The sequence below is a fragment of the Bison bison genome, unplaced genomic scaffold (assembly GCF_000754665.1).
Source record: "Bison bison bison isolate TAMUID 2011002044 unplaced genomic scaffold, Bison_UMD1.0 scf7180017864228, whole genome shotgun sequence".
In the NCBI taxonomy this organism is placed as follows: domain Eukaryota; kingdom Metazoa; phylum Chordata; class Mammalia; order Artiodactyla; family Bovidae; genus Bison; species Bison bison.
The window spans coordinates 8,808,512-8,823,913 of record NW_011494800.1 but is presented as its reverse complement, the minus strand read 5'-3'; the positions used below and the strand labels follow the sequence as shown (position 1 = coordinate 8,823,913).

Below are 15,402 nucleotides of genomic sequence, written 5' to 3'. Positions count from 1 at the left end.
ATCTCTCTCTCCCACAATATCTCTAAAAAATAGATACATGGTAAATAACAACTTAGACTGGTCACTTTGATGATAAGAATATTTGCAATTCAAAAGCAAATTTTGTTTTAGAGAATTTTTTTGCCCTTTAATCAAAGTGCTCACAATACCAACCTCTCGTGAGACAGATATTATCTTGAATTCCAAATGTATTAATAATAAAGGGATGCACAACTGTTTGCTCTATCTTTTCCTGATCTTTTTGCATGTCACTTGCTTTCCTAAAATGGAAGCAAGACAAATTTGCTTTTCTGGGTATGCTTGTCACCTTCATAGCTATAACCGTTTCTTTGCAGTGATAACTCTGTTTAGGTATTTGGTCAAACTTTGCATTTAACCTGAGTGAGACCTTCACCTGGGAAAGAATCTCGAGGAATTCTGTAAGGTCACTGCCAAATTACAATATATAACTGGAAGAATAAGTGGAGCAAAATTCTAGTGTGCTATCTTAATGTCTTTCCCTATTTGTTCCCCCTCAACTTCCCTTATTCTTCTAGGTTAATTTTCCTCATAAGAATGACCTATCTTTCTTTCTGAGTTTTCAGTAGGAACACGTGAGTAACCAAGGACAGTTAGAAAGCAATTGTTCTTACGAGAATAAGACAAAGCTTCTGTTTAAAAACGTACTTCTTTGGTGAGAGTCAATGAAACTGAACCAGCCTATTCCAAAACACTCATTCTTGAACGGCATTTCACTTCCGGAAATTTATTCATATTTATAAATAAGAGTAAGTGTGTTTTATAAAAGAAACCCTTTCTTATGAGGTTGCAGGAGGCTCAGTCTTTATTTCTTTCTCCAAGTGTGGTATACAAAAGAATGAAAGAGAAACCAATTTGCATGTTTCCCACATTAACACAATCTAGAATAATTTACAATACAAATCAGTAGGATTCTAGGAGATGAATGCAAATCAGACCTTTTAAATCAGAACCTAAATTAATCATTGCATTATAATTGCAAAGTAATATTATCATACATTAGGTGGCATTGAATGGCATGGTTAGTTCAGTTGCATAGCAGAAAGGGCCCTGACATTCTTGTGTTCTTCCCACCCCCCTGTTTTAAAGCACTGTTAAGTGTTTTAAAGCACTGTTAACCCAGTCAGCAAAAGGTCAGACCATTGCTCCAAGGCCTGGGTAGTGAAGTGTTTTTGTTTATTTGCTGTTCTATTCCTGTCTTCTTGTTTATCTTCATTTCATTTTTGTTTTCAGTTGACATGTGGTCAGTAGGGTGCATCATGGGCGAAATGATAAAAGGTGCAGTGCTGTTTCCTGGCACTGATCGTATCCTTCTTAGAAGCCAGTGGTCTCTATGGGTAATATGTTCAATCGATTCCATTAGGTCTCCAGTATAATACTGTTGGTGGTATATCCTCACTGCCCTTAGAGGGGTTCTGTGAAACTCCAATGTCACGTATTTACCAGCTGGCATCATGGGAGAGTAACCTTGTCTCCTAGCAAGCTTGTATGTAGATAATATTGTAACACATATGAAACGTTCAATTGCTATCAAAAGATCTGCCTTAATTCAGTCTTATGAAACTAGTAACAATGATATACTCTATTATGTTTTACTGTTTTTTGTTGTGAGAGTGTTAGTCACTCAGTTGTGTCAGTTGTTATATCCATAGCTAGATAATAAATGACAAAATCTTTTAGTTTAAGACTAAAGATTTATGCTTTTGTACCATAACAAATACTCATTTGGCATGGAAATCTTTTATCAGTTAAATTTATGTTCATTCATAAATGCAATCAGTTTATTATTAACACATATTCAGAGAACATTCATATGAATTTCCTTTTAAAAATGATCTTCTAAAATAATTTTTCTCATTTCCTTAATGTCTAGGAATAATAGCTCCATTACTGCTTTTATTCTCTCCACATTATTAACAAGTACAATGATTAAAACCTCATTAATTAATAATGATTATATAAAATATCCAAATAAAACAAATGTGTATCACTTGGTTAAGTAAAAGTGATCCCTTAAGCAGCTAATAATTAGCAAGTAAAGGTTCTATGGGCTTTGCAGTATTAAAAAGATATGGAGAGTGTGATTTAGTGTATGGGTTTATAATAACTTATTTTATTTAGTCAGTTAAATATCCTACTCACAGTCACTTACAAACTATTACGTCATTATCATACTAAAGATAAGATGAGCATTACTTAAATGATCACTGTTTGAAAACAAAATTGAGCCTATAATAATGGGGTTTTAATGTATAAAATAAATCTAATTAATAATATTGTAGCCTAACTGTGCAATTAGCCATTTACTTTGAAGATTAATATGTAACAAATATTAAGTGCATGCATATATTCTCTGTATTGGACAAATTTACAAACTGACTGAATTAGACACTCAGTTTTTGTGGATAAGAAGCTTAACATGAAATGTTTTATTTAGTTAAAAATAAAACTGCACTACTTTTAACTCTATTCTTACTAAAAATATTTTTTTAGTTTTATATGACACACATTTATTTCTAAAAAATTTATGCCTGTTTTGCAGTATTGTCTTCTGCATATACGTTTTACTAAATAGTATCTATAAATTTACAACATTCATGTTTATGTTAATACTCTTTAAAAGTATGTTAGCATGATAAAAAATGAATTCTTTCAGATTGGAAAAAAAAACAAGATTTCTCTGAAATCTTGTGGATTATAAACTTGAATTTGGACTTTGAACATGAATATGAAACAGTTAAGTTTTGCCTAATTTTTAGACATTTGATAAAAAACAGACTCAATCTATTAACTTTGTACTCTTTGATATTTTAGAAGTTCATTTTGCTTGAATAATTGATGATTGAAATGAATTATTTGCCACCTATAAATTAAAATGATTATTTTTCATTATTTTCTTATAATTTTTATTAAAGAAAATCAAATCAGATTTCCACAACTGAGTTATTAAAACAGATTAACATTTCTTAGAATCCATTTTTTTTAAGTTGCTTGGTTATCATTTCTTAACTTGATACCAAAATCCCTTATAAGTAAACCTTTGGGTTGCTGCTAATGTTAAGAAGTCTCAGATTGTTCTTTCAATACTTGAGCTTGGTATTTTTATTTTTGGTTATTTATGGAGCTCTTGTATAGGGATATATTTGTAAATTTTGGGAAGGGTAAATGGTAATTATTAACTAAAGTGTCTCCTCTGAATGTCAGATGCAGTCTTTTCATAATTTCAAACATGTTGGTAATTTCAAATCAGAATTTTTCAGGCAAACATATTATGAAGACTCATTATTATAATGTTAAACTTTTAAAATACAAAACAGATTACTTATTTTTTGAAATGCCCTGTTATTAAACATGACATCTGAAAGTGGCAATAAAATTATATTTAATCTACTAGATATATAGTGTGTGTAGTATACATCTATACAATATTCTGTAGGCTGTCATATTATTTTTAACATATCATTTATATGAAGACATTCTCAAAATAAATGATTGATAAAAGTCAGTGCAATATGAGCTATACATGTGTTCTTAATACATAAAATAACAACAAAACTTAAAAATACGGTCTTATACCCTTTATTTTTTATACCTAAACGAATTCACATTATTTTTAGCCTTGAGAAATTTAGATAACCAAAAACAGTTCTTAAAATTTAATGCATTTTTATGCCACTTTATTAGTAGCTGTATTTTTGTGTTGTGTGCTTAGTCACATAGTCATGCCTGATTTTTTGTGACCCCAAGAACTGTAGCCCACCAGGCTCCGCTGTCCATGGGATTCGCCAGGGAAGAATACAGCAGTGGGTTGCCATATCCTTCTCCAGGGGATCTTCTCAGCCCAGGGATTGAACCCAGGTTTCCTGCATTTGAGGTGGATTTTTTAGTCTGAGCCACCAGGGAAACCCTTTATTAGTAGCTGTATTTTGATATATTTTAATTAAATTTTTATTCAAATCAAATGTGTTTAACTTTCTACAGAAAAGTCAGAATTCAACTACTGAGATACTTTTCTATTGGGAGGTCTCCTAATGAATTTCACCCTGGCAGACACTTTTACTTTAAAATTACAAAATAAATTATGCAAGTGAATTAGAAGAATATTAAATTTATAGCTTTTGAAAAGATCAATAAAATGAACATGCATATATTACCACTCAGGTTAAAAAAGTAGAACATTATCAATACCTATGAACTTTTTGTGTGTGTTCCTGCTCGGTTATATCCTCTCTCTTCCCCAGAGGTCATCGCATTCCTAAAGGCATGTTTTTACAATCTCTTGGACTTTCCTTATATTTTTAGCACATACATATTTATCCCTAAACAACATATCATTTTAGTTCAGTTCAGTCGCTCAGTTGTGTCCAATTCTTTGCGACCCCATGAATCGCAGCACGCCAGGCCTCCTTGTCCATCACCAACTCCCGAATTTTACCCAAACTCGTGTCCATCGAGTCGGTGATGCCATCCAGCCATCTCATCCTCTGTCGTCCCCTTCTCCTCCTGCCTCCAATCCCTCCCTGCATCAGGGTCTTTTCCAGTGAGTCAACTCTTCCCGTGAGGTGGCCAAAGTATTGGAGTTTCAGCTCCAGCATCAGTCCTTCCAATGAACACCCAGGGCTGATCTCCTTTAGGATGGACTGGTTGGATCTCCTTGCAGTCCAAGGAACTCTCAAGAGTCTTCTCCAACACCATAGTTAAAAAGCATCAATTCTTCGGCACTCAGCTTTCTTCACAGTCCAACTCTCACATCCATACATGACCACTGGAAAAACCATAGCCTTGACTAGACAGACCTTTGTTGGCAAAGTAATGTCTCTGCTTTTTAATATGCTACCTAAGTTGGTCATAACTTTCCTTCCATTTAGTTTTATCCATTTTACATATTGTGCTATTATTACTTTGTGACTTGCTTTTTTTTGGAAAGCAAGCTTTTTTTGAAGTTAGCATTATATTTTTAAGATTTATTCACGTTGGTACATAGGAAATAGTTCATTCATTTTCATTGCGGTATAGCATTCCAGTAGATGAATGTTCTATTAATACAATAAATCTGTTCTTCTACAAATAGACTTTGGAATACATTGAGTTTTTGCTTTTTCTTTTATAAACAATGAATACATGTTTCTAGGAGCACATGGACAAGATTCTTTATGATAAATGCCTAGGATCATTGTTGTTGTGTAGTTGCTGAGTCATGCACCATGCTACTCTGTAGGATTTCCCAGGCAACAATAAGAGTAGGTTGCCATTTCCTTCTCCAGGCGATCTTTTCCACCCAGGAATTGAACCTCAATCTCCTATTTGGCAGGTGGATTCTTTACCACTGAACCATCTGGGAAGTCACACCAGAACTCATAGGTGTGCACATTTTAAGCTTGACTATGTGTTGATAACATCAGATTGATTTTCAGAGTAACAGTATATGTATAAAAGTAACTGTCTACTCCACATCCAAACCAACTCTTGATATTACCAGATTTGTCTTTAAATTTGTTAGTAATCTCTTGGATGTAAAATCCTATTCATTGGAGCTTTTATTTATATTTTCTTTACAAGCATTTTTTCCTATTTACTGGCCATTAGTATTTCCTCCTGGTAATATATCTTTTGTTTTTTAGAACAAATTTTTAAATTGTATTTTTAAAAACTAATTTGTAGGAGTTCTTTATTTATTGTGGTACCTAACCTTTGTCCATTTTACGTGTTGAAAATATCCTTTCCCTTATTTAGAATATTTTGCCATTTTATTTTATATTGATTTTGGAATTTGCTTTTTTTATAGTTCATTTATTTATATGTCTTTCTTAAGAATCCTTTGATGCCTTTATATTCTCTTTTAGTTTTGGTGTGAACATTTTAATCTTTTATATTTAAGCTTCTAGTTCACTTGGAAATGATTTTTGTGTATGGTGTGAAAGAGGAATTTCATTTCCAGTTACTGACTGAGGAAGAATGGCTAATTCTTTCTTCATTGTTCTATAATGCTGTCTTTGTCATAAGTTTTCACATTTAGGGGGAAAGGGTGTTAAATTCTTGGCTTTGTATTCGGTTTCATAATGAGGTTTTTTTTTTTTTTTTTGTCTATCTCTATACCACAACTACCCTTTCTTAATGAATGCAAGTGTATACTATACACATATCAGATAAGATAAATATCTTCTTTCTTTGTCTTCTTCAGAAGTACCTTAGCTATTAATGAGCCATTGCTTTTCCTCAAATATTTTAAAATTGGCTTGTTAACTTCTATAAAATGATCCCTATTTGCATTGATTTTGGAATTGTATTGAATCTATAGTTCAGTTTGTGGAGAATTTCTGTTTTAATTCAGATAATTTTTATCTCTCTCCTGAACACACAAGGATCTTACCACATACTAATAATTTAGATCATTACTGTACCAATTTAAATATGCTATCTATGCTCAGTATTTTGGTTTTTTTCTTTGAACCTCATAAATTGACATTATCATTTGGTTATGTAAAGATAGAGTTTGTTTAGATTTACCCTTATGATTATAATTTTCTTGGCTTATCAGTATTTCTTGCAATTTGACCCTTTGGGATTATTTTCTTTCCTTCTGAAGTATATCCTTTAGAAGTTCTTTAGAAGTCTTTTACAATAAAGCTGTATTCTGATTTGTGTTCCCTACTGGAAAGATAGTTTTGTTGGATATAGAATTTTAGATTGACAGTTATTTCTTCCTGCATTTTAGAAGTGTCTTTCCACTGGCTTTTTCTTTTTAATATTACTGTTGAATAATTAGCCATCAGTGTGATAGTCATCTTTGGACATACTCTGTCTTTTTTCCCTCCTTTCATTTAGGAATTTTTTTCTTGATCTTTGGTTAGTTGCTGTTTCTCTCCAATGTGACTAGGTCTGGATTTCTTTTCATTTACCTCTCAGGATTCCCTTTGTTACCTAAATTTCAACCTTTCTCCAATTCCTGGAATTTCTCAATTTTTGTTTCTTCGAATACTTTCTCTCCTTATTCTTCAAGTTATCTCCTTGAAAAACTCTAATTGAACATAAAATAGACATTTATTTATTCAACAAATATTTTGAGCACTTGCTATGTGCTTATACCTAGGGATATACAAGTAAAGAAAATTGATAAAAATCCTTGCCATCATGAAATTTAAAATAAAAGGCATGGTATATTAGAAAGTGTTAACAACTAAAGGAAAAGAGGGATCAAAGTGCGAGTGCGAGGATGGAGGAGGCAAGGATTTTCTCCTTTCTTTTTGAATTGAAACATAAAAAGTTTTGCCAAGTATGCCTCATATAGCATGTTTTCTTTACCTCATATAAACTTCATTGTCCCTTCTAAATCTTTTCTTGCATAGTGTTATACCCAGAAATGAGTGTAATCAGAGAGGTTTTCACAGAACAGAGTAGAGAGTTACCAAAACTGTTAAATAGAATTTTATATTTCTTTTAGTGTTGGGAGCTGTTTGTATCCGCTACTTTGCTTAAAGTCATTTTACTTACCAATTTTAAAACACCTCAACATTTTTCAGCTACAAAATACAGATGTCAATTTAAATGATTTCCAAGACATCTTCCAGTTTCAAAATGCAGGTAGAGTCAGATCTAGTCTTTATGAGGCCGGAATATAATGCAGTTGGAGGAAGTTGTTATGTAAAGAAAAAATTAATATTACAAATGCAAAACTAGGCATAGAATTTTGCAAGGGACCTGTACAAATGAGTGGCCCTAAAGATTAACTCTCAATAATTTAATTAAAATTCTACATTGTGATACATATTAACATATATTGAATTTGCTTATATGTGAAATGTCTCTTCAATATTTTTTGCTTTGTAAATAAATATAGATTACAATGATAAATAGATTTATTAGATGAAATAGATTATGCTGAGGTGCATATATATCATGCTTCAAATATTAGCCTCTGGATATTTCATGTTCCACAGTATTCCATGAGCAATCAGCTGCCAGTGAACAAATAGCCTTTTAATCAAACTGTCAGCTTTGACTTTTTCAAAGTGTTATTAGCTTATAATATTTCCCCTTCCTGTGCTCATTTATAATGAAAACAGATGTTAGTTATAATTTTTCATTGTCACATTCATATTTCTAGAATTTCAGGGGGACTATCAAGATGAAAATAACACTTTTCAAATGAAAAAAAATAAAAATGTTTTTAAAGTAACAAAAAACTCAAGACAAAACCATGAAAATCTGAATCCAGACCTTTGTCATATGAATATAGATATATTTCTAGCCTGAATTTTACAATGTCCTCAGAAGTGAGAGTTCTTTGAGAACAAATTTTATCATACAGAATTATGGAGTAGTTACTTAAAAATAGTAAAATAGTTTGAACTTATATTGAATAGCTTTTATGCTTCCCATGAGTAGTACTTCCCATGAGTAGTAACATGATATCAACCTGTATTTTTATGATAGCAACATGTAATTTCAATCCTATAGGTATTCATGAGTAGAACCCCTTTTTCTCTGCATGGAGCTTATGTGTGACACTTGTCATAATTTCTCATGGTATTTTTGGGAAAGTGACATGGGGAAAGGGAACAAATATTAGGATTTTTCTTTCCTTGTCATGTTTCCATGTGAACAACCCCTAAGTTTTCCATAGCAAAAGATGTGGAATAATATTTTGGTGAAATTGACCCTAAACTAATCCGTGTCATAAAACTGAAACAGGTTAGTACTTTATTCTTAGATCTGGACTTATTTTTTTCACAAGATATTGTCAGTATTTCTCAAATATACCAGGGGCCACCTGGATTGCAATTACTGTGATGTTTCTTAATGATATCATCTCAAGCATATGCATTCAGAATCTTGTAGATCAATGGGGAGAGTGGAGTGATCTATATTTTTATAAGTTCCCCAAGTTATGAATATTCAGTTTGGGAACTGCAGTTTTTTATCATGATGCCTAACACGTGGCATGCATACCTCCACCTCTTATTGCACATTCATTGCAGGGCTAACATGAAGCCTCCCAATAATACACAACACAGTGCCGACCAGGCAGCTGCTTGTCTTGCAAGATAAAGTAGTCACTCCTGGAACTTTTCTAAAGACAGTACTCTTAAACAATATTATCTTTAAAAGCATAGGTAAGAATTTGGGGACAAACACTGATATTCTTTAGGTTGTGAAGAGATGTCAACATTTTTGCACAGAATACTGAATATAAGGCTAAGAGCAGAATAAAAAGCAAATCTGAATTCACAAAGGTGTCAACTCTGGAAACCATATTCATCATAAGAAAAAGTAATCAATGGAAAAACAAAATGGAGATAAAATAATTCAAAGGGCATAGAAGAATGAAGCCACTAAACAACTCTTTATGATCCCACTTGAAAGAAAAAGTGGAGTCACTAAGTCACATCTGACTTTTTGCGACCCCATGGACTGTAGCCTACCAGCCTCCTCTGTCCATGGGATTTTCCAGGCCAGGGTACTGGAGTGGGTTGCTGTTTCCTTCTCCAGGGATCTTCCCAACCCAGGGATCAAACCCAGATCTCCCGCATTTGCAGGCAGATGCTTTACCATTTGAGTCACCAAGGAAGCCGCTTGCTCCCACTTGGTAGCCTCTGAAAGCTTAAATGTACATGGTATAAATTATGACCCCAAATTTTCAGAAAATAGTAAGACATTATTCATACATTGGGTTCAAGGCAATTTGTTATATATTTTAGAAAGTTTCTCAACCAAGGAAGTTAATGTAAAAGGAGGACATTAAATGTAAGTTCTTGGCTAACTGACAAAAATTAGCTGGAATGATTTCCAATCTTAGGATTTCAAATAATCACTTTTACAATCCATACTTTGTTTCTTTCATCTATTACAATACTACTTATTGAAGACATTAGTAGTAAATAGTTGAACATTATCTTATCATACTCTATTTAAAAAACCAAACTTTTTATGACTATCTTTATGTAGTGAATTTAGAACTAGATGAGAATATTGTCAAATAATTCCTACTAGATGACAGTTTAAAATTTTTATTAAATACATTTGATAATTATGTTGTATGATGATTTCTGAACTAGTAGATCAAAAATATATATAGTTTGCTTTTTTGATGACTGCACATGCTGGGATCTGTAGGTATTCATATCCTTACTCATATAGTAGAAAAATGATGACTTATTAGTGTTCTAAAGCAGAGAAATTGTTTTACAAAAATAATTTTGGTCATTCTTTTAAAAAAACTTACTATTTTAAATTAACACATAATCATAAAAACCTATTTAATATTTTATGTATTTTAAAAAGTATAGTCATTGTGGAAATCTGATGATTAAAAAGTTCTTTTAAAATTTATCACCTTATTTTCTATTTAAATATTAATAAAATTAGTTGTTTTATGTGAATAAGTTGGCCTAATAGATTAAGAAAGCAATTTCAGAGGCATTCTTTAAGAGGGATTGCCTGGGACAAACAAACGATCAATTTTATGGCAAAATTAAAGTAATGTTTACTACGTCAGTTCCAGACTTGGTCTTCTTCTTCTGGAATCCTTGGAACAAGTCCTGGGTTTAGAGCCAGGAGCTATTATTTCTAGTATTGGATTGTATTTGTTTAATTATGATTATAGAGAAAACTCACATGGTTAACTAAGTACATAGTTGTTAATGATGCAATCCTGTGAACGCCTGTGAAACATGTACTTAGTGCTTAAATGCACTAGTCATGTTTTTGGGAAGAAAGAGCTTGAAATGGATTGGTTAAAATAAAGGCACACACTTTTAAAGATGACTATACCACATATTTACAGTTATAACAATCAAGTATTTCATTGCCAATAATAAAGATTAGTGGTTTTTTTTGGTAAACTATTATATCAAGGACCATAACAGTGTTTCATCTAAAGAGCAATCTAAGGTAGGAAGACATGCTGAGTGCTTCTAGAGACTTTAATTATAACTTTTAATAAGAAACATTTTAATAGTTCTTGTTTAATTAATTCCAGGACGTTTGACTCCCTTAAACTTCCCTGGTGGCTCAGCTGGTAAAGAATCTGCCTGCAATGTGGGAGACATGGGTTCAATCCCTGGGTTGGGAAGATCCTCTGGAGAAGGGAACGGCTACCCGCTCCAGTGTTCTGGCCTGGAGAATTCCATGGACTATAGCGTCCATGGGGTGCAAAAAGTCGGACATGGTTGAGTGACTTTCACTTTTTCTGAAAGTTTACTGTAAAAAAACCATGCAATTGTTTTGGAAATGTTGCTTTAAAAGCAATTCATTTTTGAATTAAATAACTGTGTCAAGTGTGAGTTACTCAGTAGTGTCTGACTCTTTGCGACCCCATGGACTGTAACCTGTCAGGCTCCTCTGTTCGTGGAATTCTCCAGGCAAGAATACCAGAGTGGGTAGCCATTCCCTTCCCCAGGGGATCTTCCTACCCAGAGATCAAACCTGGGTCTCCTGCATGATAGGCAAATTATTTACCATCTGAGCTACCATACTGTAGCTAAATATAACTACACTAGTGTGTTGGGAGTATTTTGCTAACTTTGTTAGAAGATTCCTTTACAGAAAATCTGATAACTTCTTTGCCCTGATCAAATCTTTAGAATTCTCAAGAAGTTTGATCACTGATTAAATTATGTCTTGTTAGGACATGATAACTGAATTGTATTAAAAAGTAGATCTCTTTTCATAATTTACAGTGTAAGCATTGAGGTTTATTTAACTGTATTAATGTTTTCTATTTAAAATATATCTAAGTAAATCTAGCTTACCTATTATCGATAGTATTAACATAAGTTTTTGTCTAAGAGTGACTTTTAACTCTAATCTTTGACATTTTTTTACTGTATTCCTAATGATTCTCATTTACTACTATATATTCTCATATACATGGCAACTGAGATGAATTTTTATTGAGAGATGTTCTTGTTTAGTTATGTCTATTATTTTGTAAAGGAATATTCTTCAGTTTTTCCCACTCTTACTTCATTTCTTGATATTACACAGTCATACATTTTTTCATCCTAATAACTGAGAGGATATATAATTTAATTTTTATTCAGCTAGATTATATGAGAAATAGAAGCGCATTTGCAAATTAGCTTGGTTTTACCTTTGTTCTGTCACCTATCTACATTGCATTATATATTTATTTTTGTTAAATTAGTTAATTTTGTCAGAACTGTCCATCATTTTTAGTCCAATGCTATAGAAAAACTAGGGGTAATGATTTTAGAAATCTTAATTAAATAATTATGGTAACATTCCCTGAACTGTCACAAATTGCGTTAACAGAAATGAATTAACTTTACAGTAAAGATAGAGTTATAGAATTAGCAACATTGGAGAGAACACAGCCTGTGGTATTGGATTTGACAATTTCTAAGGCCTCTGTCTTTCATTGACACATGGCAAGAAAATCTATTTGAAATCAACTTCTTCCAGTTGACTATTCAGAGTTTTCAGAAGTGGTGTTTGTCATTCCCAAGCTCTGACATATCAAATATCTATGAAAGATGAAAAAGAAAATCTCAATCAGTGGGTGTGCCTGTCAAAGACCCCCAGTTTTGTAAGTATTAGTTTTCATAGAGAGGTCATGTTTTTCTTATAAAATCCCCCATGTTTAACATGCTTGTGAAACACAGGCGCTTGGATGAAATCTGCCTTGAACTGAACATCCTGTGTTTACCTTCATACTTCATTGAATATTACAATATTCAGGATATAAGGCACTATTATCAGAAGTAAGAAAATGGGTATGAAGTTGCGACTGCTTTGATAAACAGAATCTTTTAAGTCTTGGATGAAGAGTTAATGAGTTATTATCATACTGATTCTATTTGTAATGTGCATGAGTCAAAAAAATTAACAGACAAGGAAATTTCGCATTTTCTAGAGAACAAGAGGAAAAAAGAATCTTATAAAGAATTTAAGAAAAGTATAGATGAATTTTATAAAATATTTATTCATCTGTCATTTTTAGAAAGTAAATGATTAGAATAATTTCATGATAATATTATTATGTGTCATTATAATTTTTCTCTTCCAAATTACATGGCTATATAGAAGTTTAACTCAATAAAAGAAATTCTTGTGTTATTTAAATACCTTTCCATTGACACAACCCAAGGACTCTTTCATGATATCATATTTTGTTAAGTAATGCTAATTCCTCAAAAGTATATGTGTTCTCAAAGTGAATTTAAAATTCCAAGGGCATTCACTGCCTGACAGTCTGATTTTTTATGTTTGTCCTTTGTTGTTTTTTTAAAACTTCTTCTGTGTTATTGACTGTTCAGAGCTCTGAGAAGCAGTTAGTCTCCCAACTAGTGAAAGGCAAGAGCTGGTGTCCTGCACTTGTTTTTGCCCTTAACTATTCAATTCTCAGATATTGACCAGTGGAATAAGGTTATTGAGCAACTAGGAACACCATGTCCAGAATTCATGAAGAAATTGCAACCCACCGTAAGAAACTATGTGGAGAATCGGCCCAAGTATGCAGGACTCACCTTCCCCAAGCTCTTTCCAGATTCCCTCTTCCCAGCGGACTCTGAGCACAATAAACTCAAAGGTAAGCCCTTCAGGGATAACTTCAGAACCACTGCGTGGGTGATGCAGACCATGGAGACACCTCTCCTGGTGCTGGGAAAATTGAGTGCAGGAGGAGAAGGAGGCCACAGGGGATGAGATGGTTGGATGGCATCACTGACTCAATGGACATGAGTTTGAGCAAACTTAGGGAGATAGTGAAGGATAGGAAAGCCTGGCATGCTGCAATCCATGAGGTCGCAGAGTCGGACACGACTTAGCAACTGAACAACAACCTCAATTTAAGAAGAGGTATTTTTAAAAGATCCTCCTTACAAAGGGAGAGTAATCAAGGATTTTAAAATTTCCTGGGTATCTAGGGAAAAGACTAGTAATAAAGTGTGTGACAATGGTATGGGTTAACTATTCACGGGGCTTATTTAGAATCTAAAATTACTTTGCAACGTTAACGCTAAAAGAACAACGTTATATATACATTGAAGCAATTGTCCCAGTTATTTTTATATTCTGGAAAATATTTTCAACACAAGATTTTCATTTTAAAATCTTAAAACTATAGATGTTTGAGTTTTATTTGTATTTTACTTAATGCTTAACCACCATTTTTTATTTTAGAGTGACAAATGAGATTTTTACTTTCATATTTTGTTTCTAACAAAGACTTTCATTAATAAGTAATTTTTTCTACTACTATGTCTGCCATTATGAACTTTAGTAATGAATCTTAATTTCTTACCCACAAAACAGGGATCATAACAGCTTCTTTATAGGATTGAAGACATAGAATAAATTTGGCAACCTATAAAGTATAATATAAGTAATATTTTAATTCTTATTCTAACTTATGACATTTCAGAAATTGGGGATATGAAGCAAATCTTATTTTTTTCCTTTGCTGGGGGAAGAAATCCTATCCCTTAAAATCTATGTGAACCTGGGAAAGTTATCTAATCTTTCTGTACCTTCTTTAACAAACTAAAGCAAGAAGTGTCTATCTTATAGGATCATTGGGAGGATTAATTGAATAATTTGTCAAGCACTTAGAACACTGCCTGTCTCACACTAAATGTGCAGTAACTGTTAGATATAAAAAAAATAATAAATATTTATTAATAATAAAATTATTATTTCCAGGGGATCTATGTTGTTGTTCAGTTGCTATGTTGTCTCTGACTCTTTGTGACCCCATGGACTGTAGCACACCAGGCTCCTCTGTCCTCCTCTATCTTCTGGAATTTGCTCAAATTCATATCCATTGAGTTAGTGATGCTATCTAACCATCTTATCCTCTGCTCATCTTAACCTCATCTTATCTTCTTCTTTTGCCTTCAATCTTTCAGAGTATCAGGGTCTTTTCCAATGAGTTGGCTCTTCACATCAGGTGGTCAAGTATTGGAACTTCAGCTTCCCCTGGGACCCCATGGACCCCCATGGAATTCTTCAGGCCAGAATACTGGAGTGGGTAGCCTTTCCCTTCTCCAGGGGATCTTACCAACCCAGTATCAAACCCATGTCTCCCACACTGCGGGTGGATTCTTTACCAGCTGAGCCACAAGGGAAGCCCAAGAATACTGGAGTGGGTAGCCTATCCCTTCTCCAGCGGATCTTCCCGACCCAATCGAACTAGGGTCTCCTGCATTGCAGGTGGATTCTTTTCCAGCTGAGCTATTAGGGAATCCCCCCCACCTCAAAAGGACATACACTTGTGAAATTTTACTGCAAATGTTTAGTGGACAATTAATTAGAGATTAAATGTACAGACTTAATTTATAGCTAATATAGAATTAAATGAGATGGAGAAACCGAAATATAGTGTTACAACTTTCCAGGGTCATATTGTCTTCTCCAGACTTCCAT

The 15,402-nt window shown here is 33.1% G+C and overlaps 1 protein-coding gene across 3 annotated transcripts in view; it reads left to right on the top strand.

Moving 5' to 3' along the window:
* The window catches only part of MAPK10 (mitogen-activated protein kinase 10), a 195,169-nt gene that overhangs the window by 98,973 nt on the left and 80,794 nt on the right, over positions 1 to 15,402 (top strand). For 2 of the 3 annotated variants that reach the window (XM_010845973.1, XM_010845971.1), the window contains exon 8: positions 13,385 to 13,567. In XM_010845973.1, coding sequence (XP_010844275.1) covers positions 13,385 to 13,567 — 183 coding nt within the window. Of the gene's footprint in view, positions 1 to 1,251; positions 1,324 to 13,384; positions 13,568 to 15,402 lie in introns of all 3 variants that reach the window. The other variant, XM_010845972.1, reaches the window with a different exon arrangement.